We start from the raw sequence: 24,444 nt of genomic DNA on the forward strand, positions 1-24,444 counted from the left end.
CAAGTTTGCTGTGTTTTTCTTTACGAATGTGCGCAAAAGCCTCGCAACCAAACACTTTCACGTGAGCATATGAAGGTGGCTTGCCCGACCACACTTCTTGGGGAACCCCCCCTCCGCCCAAAGACCTGTTTGGTAACCGATTAATCAAGTGTAGGGCTGTCATAATAGCCTCTGCCCAAAAACCATGGGATAATGTAACATGAGACAGCATCTTACGGACCTTATCCTGCATGGTTCGATTCATACGCTTTGCAACTCCATTTTGGGGTGGATTATAAGGGGGACTGAGTTGCCTCTTTATCCCTTTGATGTCACAAAATGCCTAAAAGGCCTTAGACACATATTCCCCACCATTGTCAGAGCAAGGATACTTAAGTATCTTATCTGTCTGATTTTCAATCAATGCCAAGAATTTTTTAAACTTGTCAAGCACTTAGTCCTTGCTACGAATAGGATAAACTCATACCTTTCGTGTAGCATCATCGACAAAGGCAACAAAATATTTCTTTTCCCCTAAAGATAATCCTGGCATCTGACATACATCTGAATGTACTAACTCTGGAGGAGAAGATTTCAGGGAAAGAGACTTCTTGTGAGACGTCTATGCATGTTTACCATAAACACAATGATCACAATGCTTAAAATCAACATAACGAAGACAAGGCAAGTAACCCAAACAAGAAAGCACTTTCATTCATGTTTGACTCATGTGTCCCAACCGGCCATGCCACAAACAAACACTTGGCTGCTCGGTCACGGCAACAATATGATCACTCACACTAGATACATGGAGAGGATACAAGGTATCACTTTTACAACCTCTAGCAATCACTCTAGATTCCTTACTGATCTTCCATTTCCCATCACCAAAGGTGGTATGAAATCCATCATCATCTAGCTGCCCTGTGCTAATCAAGCTCTTCTTGAGCTGAAGTGAATGTAGTACATGCTAAAGTGTGAAGACAAAACCATGCTGAAACTGCAACTGTACACTGTCAATACCTGCAATGTCACATGTATAGTTGTCCCCAAGATGGATAACACCATGTCGACCCCTTGTATAGGCACAGAACCACTCACGATGAGGGGTGACATGAAAGGAAGCACCTGAATCGAAAATCCAAGTATACATGTCATCATCTGTATCTGCAAGTAAAGCATGTGTACCAAAGTGTGAAGAGACCAAGAGTACGTTATTCCCACTATCACTGTCATGAATGACTACATTCACCTCTTCAATTTTGACACTGTTTTTCTTAGGTTGACCCTCTTTCTTCTCTTCCTTGCCATCATCTGTTTTCTTGCCATTTCCTTTCTCTTTCTCCCATTTGTAGCAGTCATGTTTAAAGTGACCCTTCTTGCCACAATGATGGCATTCAACATCTTTGCCACGTGATTTACTGCGTCCCTTGCTATCAAATTTGCCTTTCTGCTGTGATATGCCCCTAGTATGCAAAGCACTAGAAGACTTACTGGATGCATTGTTCTCTGCCGATTCATTTCTTCCATGAGTAGAGCACTCTCTACATCAGCATACAAAAGAATCGCATTAGAATTGATCATAGTAGTTCTGAATGTATTCCAACTCTCTAGAAGAGTACAAAGCAAGAACGCAGCCTTAAATTCTTCATTAATCAAGAACTTCAAGACAACTAGCTGGCTGAAAATGGAGTTAAAATCACTCAAGTGAGTAGACATTGTTGTACACTCTTTCATACGCAAATCCATAAGCTTTTTCAGCCAATACACTTTGCTTGCAATACTCTTCTGTGCATACAATTCTTCCAGTCGAGTCCATATAGCATACGCACAATCCAAACCTTCAATGTTGAACAACAACGCATCAGAAATTGATAGCTCGATGGTTGAGCATGCAAGCTCATTAAACTCATCCCAATCATCCTATTCCATATTTGCGGGCTTTACCCCTTTGGTCTTAATCAGCTTTGCCTGCTTCTTTTGCAATAGGATATTATAAGACTGTTTTTGCCAAACTGCAAAGTTATGTGCTCCTTCAAGCTTCTTTATGTGCATGAGATCACTGCTGTCACTGCTGCCAGCCATGATTTCCAGCCCAAATGTGACCAAAAAAATTCAGCAAATACAGGCCCAAACTATCACACAAGTGACCAAGCTACAAACAAGTATCATCCAGCAATAAATGACCACATAAAAGCAGAGATTTCAGATCTGTAATTAAATTTTCAAAAGCATCAAACCATGTGCTACAACATTCCACAATTGATTACAGTTGTTCCAAGGGCATATACATCTCATTACATGAGAAATCCCAAATTTAAAATAGAGCAATTTCAGCAAAACCCCCAAATTTTTCAAGTGCTAGATGTCCAAATTGCATGGAATTAAGCCCACATGTATATAAAATGACCAAATGGCGCACAAATTTTGCCCAAACTACAAAAGCCCCAAATTGCACGGGGTCCAATGTGCATCAGTGTTGAGAAATTGGATAAATTTCAGCCCAATTTTTGCATATACTCGAAAAGCCCCAAATGTCAAAGGCAAAATGTCACAAATTCCTGCAATTTCTGAGACAGATGTCACTGTTGTGTCTTGCTTGCACCAAATTTGATAAATCCCCAAATTTCTAAGATCCGGTGTGTACTAATTTCAGTGAAATTGAAAAATTTTCACTAAAATGTGAAAAAGCCTCAAAATTCCCAAGCAAATGTGCACCGATTTTGCAATTTCTGAGTCAGACTGTCCAGTTTTGCGTTAACGTCCCCAAATCTGGGAAGAGCCCTAAGTTTCTAGGCCTAAACCTGCACAGATTTGCGCACTGTGCTTGCACGCGTGAACACTCGAAGGAGAGGAGGCAAAAAATAATCTCAATTTCAAAAAAGAAAAGAAAAATGACGGTCAATGGCCATTCAGGTCCGTGACCTGTCAGGCGACGTAGTGTCTGCCAAACTGCTGCCTGTCGTCGCTGGTTTCATCTGACACTTAGCTGCCGTCCCATCCGCTGAAATCGCCCGCTCATCACCGTCCGTGAGCCCGTGAGCCCCCCTGGTCCGTCGCGATCTGCCTGCTGCTGCCCGTCATGCCTGCTAGACCGTGTTGTGTCTGTTGTCAACGCCACGCTTCCATGCCTGCTCCCTGCCCGACTGGTGGGCTCCAGTAGCTGGCGGATGGGTAGAGCCTCCAAGCCGACCACTATGCACGACCCAGCCTTAATCATGAATATCGTGTCCTGCATCCCAGCCTCATACAGAAGGTGACGGCCCTAGCCGACTGCCTGCCAGCAGGCAGAAAGCCCTCCATGAGACACATCCAAGGCTGAGTGCTATACGGCGGAGAATGTGGTATGCTCCTCTCCATACGAGTTGCACCGCCTCACACGACCAAAGGCAGTACTTTGGAGTTTCCAGAAGCTGTTGTGTGCAGCGTTTACAACCTCCATCCTTCTATATCTAGGCTAACCAACTCCCCACCGCCAGGCCTCCATATGCCAACAGCCATAAGAAATACGATACCCTCCTCGGTCTCCAACTGTCCCATAGGCAGTGCCAGAAAGTCTGTCGGAAAGCATCCGTGATGCTGTGCTTCAACCAATACCTGCTGCGTGTGACGGTGCCCAGTCCATGTCCTTTTGCATCAATATGTGTCTGCCAATCCTGGCTGTGTATTCCAGGAACCTCAGTGGCTTCTTGGCGACCGTAGTGGGCTGGCCATAGCCACTCCCGGATCCCACTCCAGCTCATCAAGTGGCCTGGGCTGCCCTCCCATATCCAAAGGCGCCACTCCCGGAGCTCCCCCCAAAACACATAAGGATCCAGCCACCATGTCTTCCCTTGGAAGCCAACCACCCGAATCCTTCTCCATGACGAAAGAACAATGATCCTGCTCCTCTCTGTCAAGAACTCTGATAGCCGATGTAGAACGATCTTTGTGGCCCAAAAAGGAGAGGTGGCACAAGGAGTGCCTAGTGGAAGACACATATACTCCGAGGGGATGGGGAGCAAAGGTTGAAGTCGGCAAGCATTGGTAGTGTGTCCGGTGATGCCACAGTAGGAGCACCCAATCGTCTGGACATTTGTTGGTAAAGAAGCCATGGATACCAATGTGCCTTGCTGAAGAAGAAAGAGGTCAGCCACCATGAATCACGAACCGCAATGTCCACCTCAAGGGGTGTGAGAGCAGTGTGAAGCACGAACCGCAATGTCTACCTCAAGGGGTGGAAAGGCAGTGGAAGGGCTGGAAGTGAGCTGCTAGTGGGAGGAGGATGCAACCAGCAATAAGAGATTGCAGCCAGTAGAAAAACGTAGGCGAGGAGAGAGAAATACTAAAAACGCAAGTGAGGAGAGAGAAATACTAAAAACGTATGCTACAAGAGAGAGAAAGACAAAAACGTAGGCAGCAGGTGAGAAAAAGGCTAAAAACGCAGGAAAAACAGCCTACAGGAGAGAGAAAGACTAAAAACGTAGGGAGAGACTAAAAACGTAGGCATAGGTGAGAGAAAGACTAAAAACGCAGGCAGGGCAACCTGCAGGAGAGAGAAAGACTAAAAACGCAGGAAAAAACAGCAGTAGCAGTCAATATGCTGAAATTAGCTCCGAACAGTGTGTGATAGGCTGGAAACAAGCGCCAGACTGTTGTAGACAACAATGGCCAGCTTGGACTGCGATGTCCACGTTTGGGGTATGGGCAGCAAGCTGAAATACCTGAAATCTGCAAAAACGAGATTGTTTTCTGAATGGAGAGTGATCAGCAACACTCAATCTACTGTAAACAACTGCAAACTGCGGGCGGAAGGCTGGAAACAGGCGCCAGACTGTAGATGACAGCAAGGGACAACTGAGACTATGATATCCTCCGTGAAAGGGTGTGGGCAGCAACCTGAAAACACCTGAAACCTGCAAAAACGAGATTTTGATGCACCGGAAGAAGAAGAGAAGTGGATGCCAAACTCGCCACCGGTCTTTGCCTTCACTGGAGTGGAGGATCTTTGCCGCTGTTTGAGCAGATCCAGCTCTGATACCATGTCAAAAGATGACGTACCAACGAGACAATAGGGTTGGCGGGGAGGAACACGGAGTGAACTCAGCAAACATGGAGAAGAGAAGAGAAGAGAGAAGAAACTTTGATGAATGGAATAATGAAGTTCCGAATCATGGAGTGAATGTGATACAAGGGACCAAGGGTGCCGTAACACAAGAAAGATGATGAAGACAGCCACGAACCACGAACCGCAATGTCCTCCTGAAGGGGTGTGAGGGTAGTGAAGAGGCTGGAGAGAAGAGGTGACGGACTGAATGAATCAACCGTGAGGAATGAATGAGAGAGTGGCCTATAAATAAGCACAGTTAGTCTAAGATGGCGCCCCTTTTTGGGGCTACAAACCCTAAACGCAAACCCTTATTGCAAAATGCAAAAACGCAAAAACGCAAACTGCAGGTGAAGGGTGAAGGGTTTCTCAACAGATGGTACGAGCCGAGCTAGCCTCCCAAACAACCCATTAGATGTGGGATCGCTCGCCAATCTATAACCCATCCCAATCTCTAACCTGGGGGTTCTAGATCACTGGCTGGCAGTCTATCTCCTCCTGCCAACCTGGGGACCTCTAAATTAGAGCCTTATGGAGGCCCTACTACTACACAGAAAGTAGACAGCATAGGAAAGGGGATCTGAGGGGCCTGATCTGGGCCATCGTGAAGATCCATCTTAAGGATGGCCTCCAATCACCGCCAAACCTCGGTCTACACTCCTAGAGACCCTCCTGCAATAGGACCTTCTGCGTCTGCCCTCCTGGTGTAAGACCACCGACTACTAGCTTGCCCAAAAGGGCCAGACTCTGATACTTTGGGTCTATGATCCCAAGCCCTCCCTTTGACCGATGCCAAATGATGGTTGCCCATGGCACCTTGGCCCGAGAGTCCCTGGAACCGTCTGAGCCGTCCCAAAGGAAACTCCGCGCTAGGCGGCGAAGCTGAACTACACAGGACGAGGAGAAGCACCAACATGAGGCAATGTACCAGGCCGTCGCTAGGAGGACCCGATTAACCACCAGGGCTTGGCCCGCTAGGGAAAGGCGAGCAATACTCCAATAGGTCAGCTTCCTTCAAATAGAGTCCAGGACTGGAAGAAACTTCTAGGCAGAAGTGATGTCGAGTCCCACTTGGAACCCTAGGTAACAGACGGTCTGCCCTCTGCACACCTATCTAAATCCCAAGTGGACGCCTTACTCCATGCTAAAGTCCGGGTCTGTGAGAAAGCCAACCGACTTTCGCCAGTTGATTTTCACTTCCGCTAAAGTGTAAAATAACTCGAGAGCTAGTCTCACTCTCTCCAACATCAACTCATCGTCCTCTATGTAAGGTGTTATATCATCTACATACTCTTAAGTCTAACAGCTCCGTCTCTTCCCTCACAGAAAGTCGGAGGCCACATAACCCGCTCACACATGCCTTGAGAAAGTGAGACACCGCCTCTGCAAAGAGTAGGAACAAATACGGGGCTAGAGGATAGCCCTGCCGGACCAATCTCTCCAGCCAAAACTGCTCCCCTCACCTAACACCTATAAGAATCCTGCTAGTAGCCGATCTATAGAGTGCAGACACTCTGTGAATCCATGCCTGGGGGAAACAACCTCACCATGGTGCCCTCTAAGAAGTCCCTATCAACCCTGTCATAGGCTTTCTCGAAGTCCAGGAGTAGTACCACCAATCCCTAACCACTGTGCTAGGCCCACTCTGTCGCCTCAAAGAAGGTGAAGACATTGTCTAGGATGCTCCTTTCTTGGACAAAGCCTGTATGTGTGTCATGAATGATGTCTGAAAGCACAGGGCAGAGTCGCCTACCAATCATCTTTGCCAGTGCCTTATAGGCCACTAACAACAGGGTGATCAGTCTCCACTGGGATAGCTCCAACCGGTCTCCCCCCTTGGGGATGAGACTGATCAGACCTACCAAAAGACTCCCAAGCATCCGTCTGAACTAAAGATCTCTTGGAAGGCTAGCAGTAAGGGGTTCTTTACCAACTCCCAGTAGGTAGTGAAGAAAGCCTTAAAAAGGCCATCCTCTCCCAGGCATTTCTGCCCATCCTGTGTATGAAAAGCCTCCTCCAGTTCCTTCTCTGTGAAGGAGTCTAGGAGGGAGCATCCCATCTCCTCTGTGACGAGGGAGAGGATATAATCCCAAACTTGTTGTCTACATCGATGTCCTCTGGTTGAGGCTATCTCCTACTGGAAGACGCGTCTGTAGTAGTATGTGGCAATCTCCATCACCTCGTCTAGGCTAGAGCAAATTCTCTCAAAGGTTGTGTATCTGCTCTCGTGAGGTGCGGGCCTAATGCACCTGGAAAAACTCCCTGCACATCTTGTCCCCCTTCCGCGCCCAAAAGGTTGTTCAGGTGCGGAATGAGAACTCCGAGCGCCTGTCCTCTAGGCTAGCGAGGGCAGCTCGTGCTCGCACCTATGCATGAAGGATGGGATCCCCTGGTACCTCCTAATAGTAATCTCTGTGTGGCTGCTAGGTCCTACCAAAGTGCTCTCTCCTCCTCCCAGCTCTACTGCCTGGCCTGTAGGGCTGCCTCCTTAGAGATACTGCTCAACTCGGCTAGGACCTCTGCAACCTTCTTTGCGATCGGGTCCCTCCTGCCCCACTCCCTAGTCCAGATCTGCTCAATCTATCTCTTCACCTCCTCCCTCCTGTAGATCGAGTCAGGGATCCGACAAGATCGTGTGTCTAGGGCAGAGGCTGGGGCATCAAGTGTCAGGAGAACCAGGCAGTGATCGGACAAAGTGGTGCTAGCCAACTACTCCGCAAGAGCATCCCCATTCTCCCACATAAAACCTGTCCAGCTGCTCCAACAGACTTCCACCTAGCCGCCTGTATTCCCAAGAGAAGTCCAGCAGCTCTCCCTCTTGTGGAAAGCTGGGTCTCTTCAAGCATCACGTGCTTCTACTGCCAGTAGTAAGACCTCCCATGCCTCCTACTCCTCCCTAGCCATGCCCTGGTAGTTTCTGCCTTTACCCTGCTGGTCCTCTAAGGCCTCTAGGTTGTTGAAGTCTCCTCCAATAATCGAGGAGTCCACCTCTGGGAGACTTGTTGCGATCTCCACCTAGAACCTGCTGCGTGTCCTAACCTCAGTAGGGGCATAGACATTGAGGACTCCAAGGCATGAGACCCCAATATCCAATCCAATCCATAGAACCCTCCCTGCCACAATCGTCCCGTGGTCCCATACACAGGCGGTGAGGCTCGGGCCAATAGAGGCGCATACCCCACCACTCCTGCCGTAGGCACCGATGGTGTGCTCCCAATAAGTGTGTGAGCTGCCTAGGAGTACCTTTCCTACCCGCTGTGGGCCTGGGCGAGAGTGAGCTTGTGCTCTTGCAAAAGTAAAATGTCGATTCATTTGGCAAGGGATGGCTATAGCTCTCATGCCGAACAATCAACTTTGTGGAACCACGTGCTCCATTGTAGTGGAGGCTATTCACATTCCAGGGCAAAATGTAAACTCATAGGGAAACATGTGACTGAGCAAACAGGCATCTCTTCACTTTGTGGAAGCTGCTGACGAAGAAAAAGAGCTATGGGGCATGCGGATACGCTTTGCTACCAGCCTGAATGGTGAGCTCCATTCCCCCATGATAATGGACCATGGGGGTGATGGATGCACCTAGTGATACCACGAGGGCATCTATTAGCCAAGCAGAGAGGTGTGACTCTATACACTAGTAGAAACGGGCCGCCTGTGCCAGGGGCCACTCAATCACATCCATCGGAGCTCTCCATTGCAGAGGGGCTCGAAAGATAATGCTCAAATGTGGGACCTCTGCCCCAGCCCACCAATTAATGTCCATTATGAAACCTAGCCATTGTTGGGAGAAAAGTGCCAGTCCTCCTCCCATCCACTGGGAGATATGGTCTACCACCTGGCTCTTCACCTCCTCCTCTATCTGTGTCATCGTCCAGTCTCCTGTATGAGAGGACTGAAGGAAGAAAGCATAGTTTGGTCCATCCGGTGGTGCTAGTAGATGGACCTTACCACTCCTTGACTTGCATACCACGAAGATTCCCACCTCTAGAGATAGTGGGAACTCTCCGCACTCCGCAACTCTCAGGTAAGACCATGGCCCACTGCGAAAAAACTCCTATGGTAGCACCTGCACCTGTCTCGGGAAAGTGTGACAAGCAGCATGGACGGATGAGCTAGTGGTTGTGTGTGTGTGTGGGGGGGGGGGGGGGGGGGGGGGGCTAGGCTGCTGATGAGTGGAGAATGTCGATGTATGGGGCTCCTCACCTCCTGTGGGGAGCAGAGAGGGAGACACACACCTCCTGTGGGGGGTTGGGTGGGGATCAAGGGGGCTGATCGGCGGGGGAGATGGTTGTTGGGGGGGGGAGGGATGTGAGCCCTTGGGTGAGGTGGCTTGTGACGCCTCCGTGGAAGGTGGCTGTGGAGGCCTGTGGTCCTGTGGGGTCGGACGAGGAGAGGGGGCCGCGTGGTGCTCTGCCGGGGGGGGTGACGCTCGCCCTCCTGCTCCCTGCTGCCGTGGTTGTGTCTGAAGGGCTAATTGTGGCCCCCCTGCCGTCTCCCTCTCTATCATCTCTGGACCCGTATAAAGCCGTCCGCATCCACCTATGGGCCTGTCAGCAAAGCCATCTTGGTTCCAAAGCCTGTGCAATCTACTGCCGAACGGGGCCGCAGGGCAAGGGAGACGGGGGCAACGTGGGGAGGGGGGAAGGAGGAGCTAGCGCGTCAAGGGGGAGATGGGCGCAGCGCAACGGAGGGAGGGGAGGAGGCGTAATGGCGGCCAGGCTAGGGAAGGAGGCGCGATGGCGGGCTGGAGGGGGGGATGCGATGGCAGCAAAGAAGGCGGGGGAGGTGCAATGGCACGGCAAGAGAGGGGGTGGAGGCGCAATGGCTGGCAGCAGCGCGACAGCTGTTGGGTATTTGACTCACGCCTTACTTACACCTACGCTCATATGGGAGTGTCGGTGATCAGTAGGACACTGGGGCACTTTTTACTCTCGGTAGGAGAGGTTTTTTCCCCCAAACTTATGGTCTTATTGTCGTATGTACTTATGTGCTTATGTTACACACATTTGGGCACTTAGTGTGTGTCGGGTGTGAACACCCCCTACAACCCTAAGGTTTAAGGGTTGTACTTTGTACTTTCAGGTTACACTCATTCAGTCTATTCTCTCGGGTGTCGTGCTTCAACTCTGTCTCTCACTCTCACACTGTCTACTGAATCCCAGCTGTACCTCGATCCTCTACTCTCACATTTGGTATCAGAGCTCAAGCTCTGAACTGAGCTTCAGCCAGCAGCCTGCAGTCCACGCCAGTTCCGCTCCAGCACGTCTGCCTCCAGCACGTTCGCCAGTCGCCACCAGTCTGAAGGGCGACGCCAGCTCCAGCCCACGTCAGCAGTCAGTCTCGCCAGCAGTCAGTTTCGTCAGCACTAAGGCGCGTTGTTCACCAGCGCGCTGTTCCTCTGTGCGCAGCCTTCGTTCGACTGTCCGCCTACAGTCCGCCCGCCAGACGACTCGACTGTCCTGCGTCGCCTGTCATCCACGTCAGTAGCACTACGTCAGACGACGCCCGCCAGACGACCTACCACGCGCAGCCCGCAAGTCAGCCGTCCTGCCCGCCGTTTTGAAACCTCCACGTCAGCAGCTCGCGACTGTTCTCCCGCAGTCTGACGTGTCCACGTCAGCAACCTGCGTCTGCTCGCCAGCCTGCTCTGCATCAGGTACAATTTTAAACAAAATTTTTTTTAATTTCAGCCCAGAACACAGTTCTGGAAGAGGAGGTTCACACGCGGCAAGCACAGAACAAGTGGGGGATAAATTTCATGCAAATTTCTGGACTGGATCATCAGAAATTTTGGGGCTTTTGTTTATTTTGTGGGCAGTTGCATTTGAACTGCTGGTACAGTCACAGAAAGACTGTTTTGACAGAAATTTTGGCAAAAAATTTTGGGGATTTTGAGATAACAGTGTTGCAGTGCACTGTTTGCACCTTGGGAAGCGTGCATTAAAAGACGGTTTTCTGACAGAGTACGCCCTTGCACATTAATTGCAGAAACGTGTTTGCTGCAATTTCTGGAAATTTGCAGGTTTCTAGTTCATACTGCTTTGACATTGCTCATTTTGTCTTTGGAAATTTGTCATCATGGCAAATCAGGGAGGTGATGTCTTTACGTATGTATCCAAGGAAGACAGACTGGACGGAAACAACTATTCCCTTTGATCATTCATGATGAAGAATGTATTAGTGGCCAAGAATTTATGGGATTATGTCAGTGGAGAGGAAACTCGACCGGGAGTTGTAGCTCCCGTTACTCCTCCTCCCCATGGCGCACGTGGACAGTGGGGACCTCAGCCCGCTCCACCTCAGCCACTTCCTCCAAGAACTGCAGCTCAAAAAGCTTGGGATACCCGTGATGCACAGGCCTTGTCGCTGATTGCTCTGGCAGTTCAGCGGTCCATCATATCTCATATCCGTTCAGCATCTTCTTCACGAGATGCATGGTTGACTTTGGAGCATATGTTTGCAGGAAAGAATGAGACTCGGATCTCTTTCTTGAAGAAAGAGTTGGAAACTCTAAAGATGCATGAAGGTGATTCTATGCAAGATCACTTAAATAAGATTCAGGACTTGAGGGAGCAGCTCATGAATGTAGATGAGTATTTTTCGGATGCACAGTTGATATCCACCACCTTGAATTCCTTACCTCCTTCGTACTTGTCTTTTCATACTGCATTAAACCTCACCATGAGGATTGCTGAGCACCCACTCACTTTCATTCAGCTGGTTAGTTTGCTTCTCGAGGAGGAGCAAACACGGAAAAATAGTGGTGTGGATGCTATAGTCTCTGAGCAGGCTTTTATGGCAAGACAGAAAGGCAAGAACAGCAAGGTGAAAAATGCTCCACAGAGTTCTAGCACTTCGGGCACATCGCAGAATCAGTCACAAGGGGGGACGCAAGCAAAGAAAGGAAAATGTCATTATTGTAAGAAGCCCGGCCACTATATCACTGAGTGCAGAAAGCGCATTGCCAAAGAGAAGGAGTCAAGAATGTCTGTTTCTACTACTCCTTCCACTGCTAGTGAGTCCGCGTCCTTTGTTGTGGACAGGGACTATTGTTTTTACACTTGCAGTTATGACATCTCTTGGGCCGATAGAGCACTTAGCTCTACAGAGGATGCTGACACTTGGTTCTTTGACAGAGGAGCTTCTAGACATATTACATCTCGCAGAGATTTGTTTGCTTCAGTTAGTGTACCTCCCGTTGGGAAATCGGTACAGTGTGCCAAAAATGCATCATACCCTATTCGTGGTATTGGGGAGATTCAGCTCACAGCCATTGATGGCTCTATTCTCCGCCTGCAGGATGCTTTGTTTGTGCCTGGAATCAAGAAGAATTTGCTTTCTATTTCTTCTTTGGGACGTTGTGGTATGCAGGTCACCTTTGATGATGACCGTTGCATGGTTAGAGAAAAAGAATGCATGACTTTAGTCTTGACAGGATCTTTGTGTCATGGTTTATATGAGCTGGATGCTCTTTCAGTAGATCAGTCAGCATACTTGACATCCACTCTTACTCCTGCTATGATACAGGCGGAGTTATGGCATGCTCGTTTGGGGCATGTAAACTTTGGCAGCTTGATACTTTTGCAGCATACTCAGATGTTGGATGGCTTACCTCTCTTGGAGAGACCTCTTGATCACTTATGCGAGGGATGCATTTTGGGGAAAATGCATCGGTTCTCATTTCCTCGTGATTTTGCTTTCAGAGCAACAACCAGATTGCAGTTGGTGCATTCAGATGTTTGTGGGCCTATGCAGACCATGTCATTGGGTGGTTGTTATTATTTTGTGACATTCATTGATGACTTTACACGTTTTTGCTGGGTCTACTGTTTGAAAAAGAAGTCAGAAGTGTATGATGCATTTTTGGCTTTCAGTGCACTTGTTGAAAACCAATCTGGATGCAAAATTAAGACTCTCCGTTCGGACCGAGGGGGGGAATACATGTCCTCTATGCTGAATTCTTTTTTGCAGCAGAAGAGCATAGTCCATCAGTATACTACAGCTTATACTCCACAGCAGAATGGGGTAGCAAAGAGGAAAAATCGGTCACTCATGGAGATGGCCAGATGTATGCTGAAGGCAAAGAGCTTGCCTCATAGTTTTTGGATGGAAGCAGTCATGTGTGCTTGCCATATTTTGAACAGATGCCCTACCAAAGCCTTGAAGACCATCACACCATTTGAGGCTTGGAACAGCCGTAAACCTTCTGTTGGTCACTTTCGTACCTTTGGGTGTCTAGCCTATGCCCATATTCCACAGGTACTTAGAAGAAAATTGGACAACAAGGCTGTTAAATGCATTTTTATGGGATATAGCAATGAGAGCAAAGGCTACAGACTCTATGATCCCATTACAAAGAAGGTTTTTGTCAACAGGGATGTTGTTTTTGATGAAAAATCAGAATTATCCTTGGCTGGTTTGGACACATATCAGGCTGCCCGTGATGTTTTTGAAGGGCTGCTGCCCATTTTGGTGATTCAGCTGGAGGTTCAGAAAATGAACCTAATGTTCAGCCAGCTTCTCCTATGGAAAGTGCAGAAATTCAGCCATTGGCTGATCGAAATATTCAGCATCATGCTGAAACTGAAATTCAGCAAGAGCTTGCACACAGCCAGGATGCTAGACAGCTACCTAGATGGTATTTGCAGACTATGCAAGATAGTCCTTTGGATGCACCCATGGCTGGTCGTACTAGAAGGCAAACTCGTTTGCATGATTCAGCACATACCATGGAGTTTATTATGGTAGCAAGTACTTTTGATAATGAAGAGCCTGAATGTTATGAGGATGCACAACACAGTGTGCATTGGATGGCAGCTATGCAAGCTGAATTAGATTCTATTACTAAGAATCAAACTTGGGATTTGGTGTCCTTGCCATTTGGGAAGAAAGCCATTGGAACGAAATGGGTCTACAAATTGAAAAGAAAAGCAGATGGATCCATTGATAAATACAAGGCACGGCTGGTAGCTAAAGGCTATGCACAGAAAAAGGGCATTGATTATGAGGAGACATTTGCTCCTACTTCCCGTATGACGACCATCAGGTCTATGATTGCTTTGGCTGCACATTATGGTTAGACAGTACATCAGCTAGATATCAAGACTGCATTTTTACATGGGGAACTTCAGGAGGAAGTTTATGTACAGCAGCCCATTGGTTTTGCAGTTGAAGGCTTAGAACATTTGGTATGCAAGCTCAAAAAGGCACTATATGGTTTGAAACAAGCTCCTAGAGCTTGGTATGAAAAGATAGATGCTTACTTGCTTGGTCAGGGGTTTCTAAACAGCTCATCTGAGTCTACCCTTTACGTATGTAAAGAAGGGGGATCTATGCTGATTTTATGTCTTTATGTTGATAACCTTTTGCTCACTGGAACACATGCTGATCAGATTTCAGCATTCAAACAAAATTTGCAGCAAACTTTTGACATGTCTGACTTGGGAGTTTTGCATTACTACTTGGGCATCCAGTTCATACATAATGCTCGAGGTATTGGGTTATCACAGTCAAGGTATATTGGGCAGCTTCTTGAGAAGTTTGGCTTACAGGATTGCAAGCCAGTTTGTACTCCCATGGAACCTGGACTGAAACTGTCATTACATGATGACAGTGATTTGTTTGATATACATACATATGCTCCTGCAGTTGGATGTCTTATCTATCTATGCAATACTAGGCCGGACATACAATTTGCAGTTTCAGCTTTGAGCAGGTATATGCATCAGCCACGAATGTCACATTGGCAAGCTGTCAAGCGTGTTTTTCGCTACTTGCAGGGTACTCGTTCTCTTGGGTTGCTTTATGCCAAGGGGGGACCACTGCAGTTACATGCTTACAGTGATTCTGATTGGGCTGGTGATTATGATACACGTCACTCTACTAGTGGCAATTGTTTCTTTCTTGGCTCTTCTTGCATTTCTTGGCTTAGCAAGAAACAATCCACTGTTGCCACATCGTCATGTGAAGCTGAATACAAGGCAGCTTTCACTACCATAGTTGAATGCGTATGGCTTAGACGGTTGCTAGCTGATTTGGATGCATCTGTTACTAAGCCTACTCCATTGTTCACTGACAGTCAGAGTGCCATTGCAGTGGCACGGAACCCAGTGTTTCATGCTCGCACGAAACACATTGAGATTCACTATCACTTTGTCAGAAAGAGGCTACATGCAGGTGATATCAGCCTTGTCTATTGTCCTACCACCAGTAATGTGGCAGACATCTTCACCAAAGCTCTTCCTCGTGACAAATTTGAAGCATTTCGAGATGGTTTAAATTTGATATCCTTTGGTGGCGGATGATCCTTGTACTCTTGATCACTCTTCACTCCAGGGGGGTTTGTTGGGTATTTGACTCACGCCTTACTTACGCCTACGCTCATATGGGAGTGTCGGTGATCAGTAGGACACTGGGGCACTTTTTACTCTCGGTAGGAGAGGTTTTTTCCCCCAAACTTATGGTCTTATTGTCGTATATACTTATGTGCTTATGTTACACACATTTGGGCACTTAGTGTATGTCGGGTGTGAACACCCCCTACAACCCTAAGGTTTAAGGGTTGTACTTTGTACTTTCAGGTTACACTCATTCAGTCTATTCTCTTGGGTGTCGTGCTTCAACTCTGTCTCTCACTCTCACACTGTCTACTGAATCCCAGCTGTACCTCAATCCTCTGCTCTCACAACAGCAAGGAAATTACAAGTTTTTAGCTAAGCCTTGTATTATGGGACCCAAGAGCTCATTCACATGGGCAAACACACTCTTGAAACTCCTAATCTACCTACTCTTGAAACTCCCATTGAGAGGATTATCTGGTTGTATACCTCTATTACAATTATAATACCTTCTTGCCTTCTTAAGGATATCATTGCCATCATACCCTATCTGAAAAAATTGTGTAAGTTGCATTCATGCTTATGACCTTGTATTTGGTCCCATTGTCACAAGACTGTGACAACTATTACCTTTTTGTTGATTTCTTTATTACATATTTTATTTGGTTTTTCTTTTTGGAAGGATCCCTCTTGAAATCTAAATACCTGAGTTGCATGGCCAGTATGTGAAACGGACAGGAATGTCTAGTGAGTCAAGACTAGACAGTTAAGGTCCAGTACAAGTCTGGAAGAGACTGATGGCACTGTAGATTGACAAGCCTGGAAGAGACTTGTGAAAGTGTATATGGACAAGTGTGTTGAAGAACTAGCCTGGAAGAGACTAGTTCAAAGTGAAGATGGACAAATCTGCGAGAGATTAGTCCATGTGGGGTCATCAGTGGAAATTCACTTTCAGTTGAGCTACATTACAGATTTGGATGTAGCCATAGTCTGCAAAGATGGTCAGAAGACTAGTGGGGATGCAATGGAAGCAACTCCTAAAATTTAGGGAGTTACTATTTTTGGACCCCAGAATCTATTCGCGTCATTATCTTCGTTTTTGCACGAGGATCAATCCTCTGGTCTGTGCTGGGGTCAAATTCTGCACCAAGCATGGAGAATTTTAGACCGGAAGGCTGGAATGGGAAATATCTTCCAGTGCTGCCACTTGGCACAAAGTTGTGCACTTACCTCTTTAAAGAGGGCTGGTGTGCAGTTTTTTGATGGATAGGGGCTCATTTGTGAAAAATTGTTGCAGATGGAGAGCTCTTGAGAGCTGGTCTACCTTGTCTATGATGCACAGAGGGCTGAGCTTGCTTTCTATTCTCTCTCTTTCTCTCCCTGACAGTATGGTTATGCTGCAGAATCAAGGGCCTTTCTTCTGATTCAGGTATAGCTGTTTGGAATATGTTGTTTTTGCATGAGGCAAGAGCCTCCTTTCTCCAGGAACAGGAGCAGTTGTTTGCTGCCCACAAGCAGGAATAGGTGAGGGTGGTAACCTCACCAAGCAAGTGCCTGAAACAGCACTAAACCAGAACTGATTCTGGACTGTTCAGAGGGTATTTCAGAGCCCGATTGATGTCAGAATCAAGGGGCACTTGGCACAGATGATGCAGGACAGTGCAGGGAACAATATGAGCTGAGAACAGGTGTCAGAACAGGTCTGAACCAGTAATTACAGTGGGCTGAATAGTACAGGGAACAGTAAGAGTTGTAAACAGGTTTCAGAACAGGTCTGAACCAGTAAATACAGCAGGCTGAAATGGTCAATTCTGCACTCCAACCAGAAGATTCAGTCTTGGGCAGAGTTTCCCCTCCTGGTTGGCTTGTTTTGGGTCAGTAATTGTACTGTTATGCTGCCAAATTTCACCCAAAATAGGTGAAAGACAGCCCATTGTACTCTCTCTCTTTTTAAAAATAAAGAAATACCGCAAGGGGCGCCTAACTTAGGGGCCAACAGGGTGTCTATGTCACAACAAGAGCATTCTAGCTTCCTGTATGTCTTCTTGATTCTGTGTCTTTAAGTTCAGGTAAAGTGGGCGACGGTGAATTGGGTGAAAGCATTTATGTATTTTGGTTGTACACTACCGCCCTTTCCAGTGAACAGGCCGGTTACATGGTTCCATTGCCGGGATTTGAATCACTTTTTCCCTAAAGAGTGAGCCAGGGTTTGTTTGGGTATAAGACACAGAATTGTGCATTATGGCTGATAGAAAGGAAGACACCAAAGAGGAAGCGTCTTCATCACAGGAGATCCCTGTTGTTCATGAGGTGGGAGAGTCTTCTAGACCTCCAAAGTTTGTTACTCCTCCTGTTATGGTTGAGCCACAAGTTCTTACGGCTTCTTCTATGGATGAAGACATTTTCAAGACTCAATTAGTTGCTGCTGTGAGTATGTTTACTCAAGTGAGGCAGAATCCAAGGTTTTTGGCATTTTTGCAGCCCTCTTTTCCTTTACAGCAAGTTGGGCAACCTGCAAAGATTTCGGATCCAGTAGAGGTCCAGGATAAGGGTAAGCATGCTGCAGATTCGATGGAAACACCAAGGCAGCTTGCGGAGTCAATGGAGACTCCAAGATTGGTTCCGACTGTCCAGGAACAGGTGGCAGAAACGCTAGTTACACAGGCATTGCCAATTCAGCCTGCCACTTTACAGCAGCCAAATGTTGGCTTAAATGGACAGGGAAACAGTTTTCACGCTTTACCACAGGTTTTCCCACCGACCTCTGTACATTCTAGGTACTTTGGAGGTAGATCTGTATTTCAGAGTATGGCTGGTTATGCACCTGGAAACCAGATTTATGTACCAGGAACAGTGTTTGGGGGTACACAGGGTTTTATGTCAAACCCCATGTATGGTAATATAGGCATGCAGCCTGGATTTCAGGGAGTTCAGAGCAGTTTTGGCATGCCACAGGGCACTTTTGGTATGGCTGGTTATCAAAATCAGCAAGCAAGTATTGTGTCTACAAGCCCTGTAGTCAGTGGTTCGACAACTCCTATGCCACCTGTTAGTGTTCCTATGTTACAGGCATATCCTACGGATCCCTTGATGGCTCATGAGAAGCCAAAGCCATACAAGGAAGGGGGTGCAGCCATACAGTTTGATATCTTTCGAGGGTTTGAAGATAGGACTAAGGCACTCTCTTTCTTATAGCAGTTTGATGCCGCATTTGCAGGAGGGAACTTTACAGAGCCTTCTAAGGTCCGGAAAGCTGCCACTTTTCTTAAAGACAATGCTAGTCAGTGGTGGAGTACACTGTTGATGCAAGGACAGGCTCTTGCTACTTGGACTTACTTCAAGCAAGTATTTGCTTCTGCTTGGTTGACCAATGAATTTGAGATTAATGTTATGTCAGTTTGGCACAATTTGGATGCATCTAAATGCAAGGATCTGGAAGACTATAACAAGAAGTTTTGGGAGGCTTTGCTTCCAGTCACTTCTTACAGGGTTGTGCCATTGACCGAGCAGATAGAGAAATATTGCTATGGGCTGCCCAAGGAACTCCGGAATTATTGTACAAAGACAAAGGTCACCACTTTGACTCAGTTAATTGAGAATGCTACCACAGGAAATGCATTATTGTTGGGACAGTCAAGTGGTTTTGGGGGCAGCATTAAACAGGACAAATCTGAGAAATTTTCAGCAAAGAAGCCATTTGGTAAACAGGTTTCTCAGATTTCTCAAAGCACAGGTAAACCTTGGCAGTTCAAGAAGAAACCAGCCAAGTCCTTTGGACAGCAGTCAAAGGACCAGAAGAAACCTTTTGTGCGCAGGTCTCTTGAAGAGAGAAAGGCTTTAATGGCTGAGAGGAAATGCTTTATCTGTGAGCAGACTGGTCATATTGCGTCTAACTGTCCGGACAAGAGCCGCAAGATAGGATAAGAGATGCGGATGTGATTGAGTTAGACCTTGGCATGCCGAATGATTCATGGCCAATTAAATTAGGTTCCATGCTCAGTTCAGTAGGAAGGGAGGACTATGTGTCCTTGATTCAAGAATTCCGCAACATCTTTGCTTAGAGTTATGATGAGGTGAGAGGCATTCCTCCCAGCCTGGCTGTTCATACTATTGCTGTAAAAGAAGGCAGTCGTCCTGTGCATCAGAAAGTAAGGCATATGCCTTTTGAATTGAGGGATGGGCTATTTGAGGAGTTACAGAAGTTAAGGAAAGCTGGTTTAATCTTCTGTTGCGTTGGTTTTCAAATAACTCTTCTTCGGACTGTTTTAGGAGTTGATTTTAGCCAAAAAACCATAGTAAAGTGAGATTTTGTCCAGGCCTTAACTTTGCTTGCTGAACAAAGTCAATCTCAAGAAAGCACAATAAAATTCTTGGTTAGAAACAATAGAAGAGTAGGTGACCTTGATCTAAGACTCACCATGGGATTTCACACTGGTCTTAGAAGCTGGCCAAAGGGCCGTGTACATCTGATTGTTTTCGTATACAGTACTTATTATAAAGATAAAAGGAGAAAAACTTACCGCTTCTGACTTGTTTTGAGAAATCAATTTTTCTAATATCAAGTTCTTCCAACGAAGCAAGAACCATGTAATAATGACAATAAAACCCACTGATCGAACTTTTGCAACCATTTGTAGTCCAAACCTAAGCTTGAGCAATGGTCCAGAGACATACAATCTGCAATCAAACAGTCACAAATAAGGCCTACATCTGTAAAGCACATGAAGACATAGTTACATTGTGCATAAAAGAGAGCCATAAAATTACATATATTAACTCTTTCAAATAGCCCTTTTGAAATTCCACATTCCCACAGATTCATATAATAAAAATATTCTAAAACACGTTGGCCATAATGTCCATATGGCTACAAAAGCTGAGTGATGATAAGACACTTGCTTGGGCTACCCTACATCCACTAGTCAAGAGTTCTGAAAACTGATAGTTGCTCCATATTGGGTTGCCTAAACAAGCTGAGCACACAACTTGGAACCAAACCCCAAGGGGGGGGAGGAATCCAACTTAGTGAGTTTTTCAGCCAAGCAAGTGCTCCCCTAACTTAGACTATGAGCTGTTCATACGAAGAAAGAGACCTAGAAAAGTGTAATCAAACCCGGTTATCATGTAAGGGATCACAATGGCCAAATGCAGTGTTGTGGACTTTGAGCCCTACACATATAGACTATGGCATGCTGGAAAGTGAGTTACTGTAACTGACTGCCTGCTAAACTTCATGGACTTAAAATTTGTCACAAAAGTCTCTTAGATATCACACATGATGGAAACATAGACACAAAGGGAATAGCTCAAAGAGAATGAACTCAGTGAATGGAAGAAATGAGCAAGGCTCCTAGGCTGTGACAGTGCAAAAATACTAAAAAATAAGTTGATGTACAAGTGTGATCGCCCATAAACAGGCACTGATGAATTGATGGACATGTCGAGAGTTACGTGTCTAGCATCTGCATCTTGTTGATCTCCCTATTAAGCCACCTAGAAATTGCGATTGTTTCTAGCTTTCTGTTCTAGTCCCATCCCATCCCTATCTTGTCCCAATCCCCCTATTCACATCCCCAAAACCTATCCCATGTTACTACTAATGAAGCTCAAGCTAGTCAAGTAGAGGCTAGCCGAATGGGGACATCGAAAAGAGATACATCCGTATCTGTGCCGGATCCTCGCACGAAAAGGTCTCCATTGCCATATTCCACGGTGGATTCCGTGAGGTTTTACGGTGGATTCCGTAAACTTAGATGACCGGGGCTCATACGCAAAGAGGATTCTTTGTGCGAGAAGTTGATGGGGACGCCTGTCCTTTTCGGGCGTTTCATTAATTTAGTGTGTACATGGGTGATTCCATAGCGGGTGATTCCGCAAAATGCATATTAAATTAATAAACGTTTATGAGTTTAGAGTGCGCACTCGTAATAAATTAAGGTTAGGATTTATTTCTAACCAGTTGATTTATTTATGTAGCTGAAGACTGCTAGGTATTCACTTTTGTCGGTTTAATTGTATTATTTTACTAACGATTGTGAATGCTTCAGTTGATGTGTAGAGATAGCAGCAGTGGCGGAGGAAAGCATTGGAGTCTAGCGGGTTTTCGACATTTGGACTATATTTTGATAGGCGCCACGCCTATATTTTGTTATGTCTATTGAGACATCGATTATTTATTATTATTTTGTATGCGCTTATGCGCCTGGATATGTTATTTCTATTTGGACATTGAGATTGGGCGTGCCAGACACTATGGGCACCGTCCATTAGCTTTATTTTCCTATTTTTGTAGAAAGCAAACTCAAAAGCTAAAAAGCTTGTCATATTTTTGTAATTGGGCTATTATTGAGCATGAAGATTGGAAATATACATAAAATACATGCTTTGTGAAGCGCTCACACAAGGCATGGGGGAGATTGAACCCAATTTGTCTCTTGCCTCTTGTCGTGCATGCTTTTACATGGGTTTTTGTGCAAAAAGGTAGAGTACTTTGTTCTTGGGGACCTTCCGGGATTCACCACGTGAGCTATCTGCGTCCGATCTGCGCACCAGAATCTTCTAGTGGACAAAGGGGCTCATTGCAAGGTGTAAGTATCCATTCAGGGTTTCAATAGCAAGGTATGGCACATGCAACTAGAGAGCTCATATGGTTGTTCATTCAATGTGCCATTCCTTTCAATGTGGCCACCACACAACAATGGAAAAGGACTATCAACCTTCACGGTAGTTAGCCACATTGGATGTATGTGGGAAATTCCCTCAACTGGCCATTGTGGACACGAGATTTGACAAGGGAAAAGGCATCCATGGAGGTTCGATTGGAGCCATTGAAGGAAACTTGGATCGAATATGAATGCGCGATTTTACATGATGGGTGGTCAAACATTCATAAAGGAATTTCTATAACATTTTTGTGCCTTCATGCAAAGGCAACATATTCATTAAAGCCATCGATGCCTCTCCCACAAGTCTTATCATCACACGCATTTCGATTTGGAACCACATACAAGAGTGCCATCGATGCCTCTCCCACAAGTCTTATCATCACACGCATTTCGATTTGGAACCACATACAAGAGGTCATCACCGATATAGGCATCCAAAATATGGTGCAAGTGGTAATAGAATGACCTATCATTCTATGATGACAAATGCACATACGTTTTTTATTAGATGATGTTGATGGATATATGTATCTTGATTCTGCTTTCATGTGTTTTGGACTTGCCACTCAATATCATGTGTCATTTTATTGTTTTGAGTCTTGACAGTAGTATTTGGATATTGAGCTCCATCGTTTCACTAGCATGTATGATATGCTCATTATGCTCTTCTAAGATTTCTAATATCTATGCAGATCACAACTCTATTACTTGCTCAATCCAATGTTTGTAAGTTGTGAGTCTCTATTTTATGTTCTTCAATTTTGCAATGATCATGTATAATGTAAGTCATAACATGTTCAAACTTCATGGATCATGTGACATAAAGGGTTATCATTTTGTGTCAAATTTGGGTAAATGTTATTGTGGGCATTGATATATTTAAGTACCTATGTATGGATTTTAGGCAAGAATCTGAAACTCGTCCCCGTTTCCAAAACTGGTCAAAACTCCATTTTTTATTATTTCCATTTCTCCCATTCCGAAACTCCCCCGTACTATGCTACTACCATCATCTTGCTCCAAATTGCTGCATCTGGTCTCAGCTTTCATCATTTCAGTTGGGCATCTTCCCTAGTGTCTGCATAAGCTACTGCTGCATTTTATGCACTACAACTTGCTGTCCATCATCACCAACCTCCTACTATCATCATCTTGCTCCAAACTACTGCATTTGGTCTCAGCTGCCATCATTTCAGCTGGGCATCTTTCCTAGTGTCTGTGTTTCATTGGTGCACTGCTGTTTGTCATTGTTACTGCTGCATTTTCCTCCTTTCCGGCATCCCCTCAACCTTCGCAACACAAGACTACTATGTTTTAACTCCCCTTCAGCCATTCTATCTTTCTAACATTATTTTACTTCTTTTGGCATAGAGCTTGGTACTTTGCAGCATTCAAGATCCATTCCAAAGGATGACACTCTCCCTCATCCCGCTTCAATGAGAGAATGATTCATGGACACCCCTCCACTCCTTGAGCATCGATGATATCACACCTCACATACTAGTTTGCCAGTTCAGTTCCAACGTTCATTAATTTCCTTTTATATGAGCTCATTGTGCTAATCCCATTTGTATGCTCTATGTTTTCTCTACAAACCCTAATGTATTCTCACATTCCCCACTCTACACTCTTTCTTCTCAGTTTGCCCTCTTACAGTCTACATATGTTTAGCTAGAGTGATGATTACCACAAGTTTCTTTCCTTGCACGGATGAGGTTTAGTCAATGAATGGTCTAATGATATGGACATATGGCAGTCTTAGCAAGTTAGATAGTCCATGACTTCCAAGCGAAGCTGATGACATTGAAAGTTATTTCACTTGTAGAAGCAATAAATATGAAGACAGAGAGAAGAGTCTGATAGAAGACCACAGGAATGATGAAGGAATCAAGTCTGAAACTGAACACAATAATGAGCTGAGTACAGGAAGCCCCTACACAAATGCCAAAGCACATTAGTGAGGGTGCCGGAATGAAAGGCACATGATGAAGACTACAAGTGAAGATGAAGAGAATGTAGGTGAAAGCTGGCTGAATAGGAAGCACAGCTGAGGCAGCCTCTAAATAGGCAAACCATGCAGAATATGGCCAACTGCAGCAACCCCTTTGAGGATTTGGACAGAGATCATTCATACTCTCTGCAAGAGATGGGGGAGGCTTCAACGTAGCTCTAAGAGGATGAAAAGAGGAAGAGAGATGTTTCCTTATGGACGTAGGACTCTCACACCTTTTCTCAAACAGCCCATCAACTGGTCTAGCATTATAGCCTATAGTTTGTTTGTTCACATAACCGATGTATTTATGATATACCTAGATAACCTTTACAAGGTTCTTTGTACTTTGTATTGTACCTCAAGAGGATTTTTCCTAAGGTGTTATTG

The 24,444-nt window shown here is 45.8% G+C and overlaps 1 protein-coding gene across 4 annotated transcripts in view; it reads right to left on the reverse strand.

Annotated features, from left to right (window-relative positions):
• The window catches only part of LOC148022081 (mechanosensitive ion channel protein 1, mitochondrial-like), a 166,153-nt gene that overhangs the window by 86,869 nt on the left and 54,840 nt on the right, over positions 1–24,444 (reverse strand). For all 4 annotated transcript variants that reach the window (XR_015694455.1, XR_015694456.1, XR_015694457.1 and 1 more), the window contains exon 5: positions 19,920–20,076. Coding sequence is in view for 1 of the 4 variants with exons in the window: in XM_087697698.1 (XP_087553824.1) it covers positions 19,920–20,076 (157 nt within the window). In the remaining 3 variants the exon portion in view is untranslated. The remainder of the gene's footprint in view (positions 1–19,919; positions 20,077–24,444) is intronic.

This window comes from Lygodium microphyllum, chromosome 17 (genome assembly GCF_053477565.2).
Source record: "Lygodium microphyllum isolate KBCC chromosome 17, Lygodium_microphyllum_v1.1.10, whole genome shotgun sequence".
Taxonomy (NCBI): Eukaryota; Viridiplantae; Streptophyta; class Polypodiopsida; order Schizaeales; family Lygodiaceae; genus Lygodium; species Lygodium microphyllum.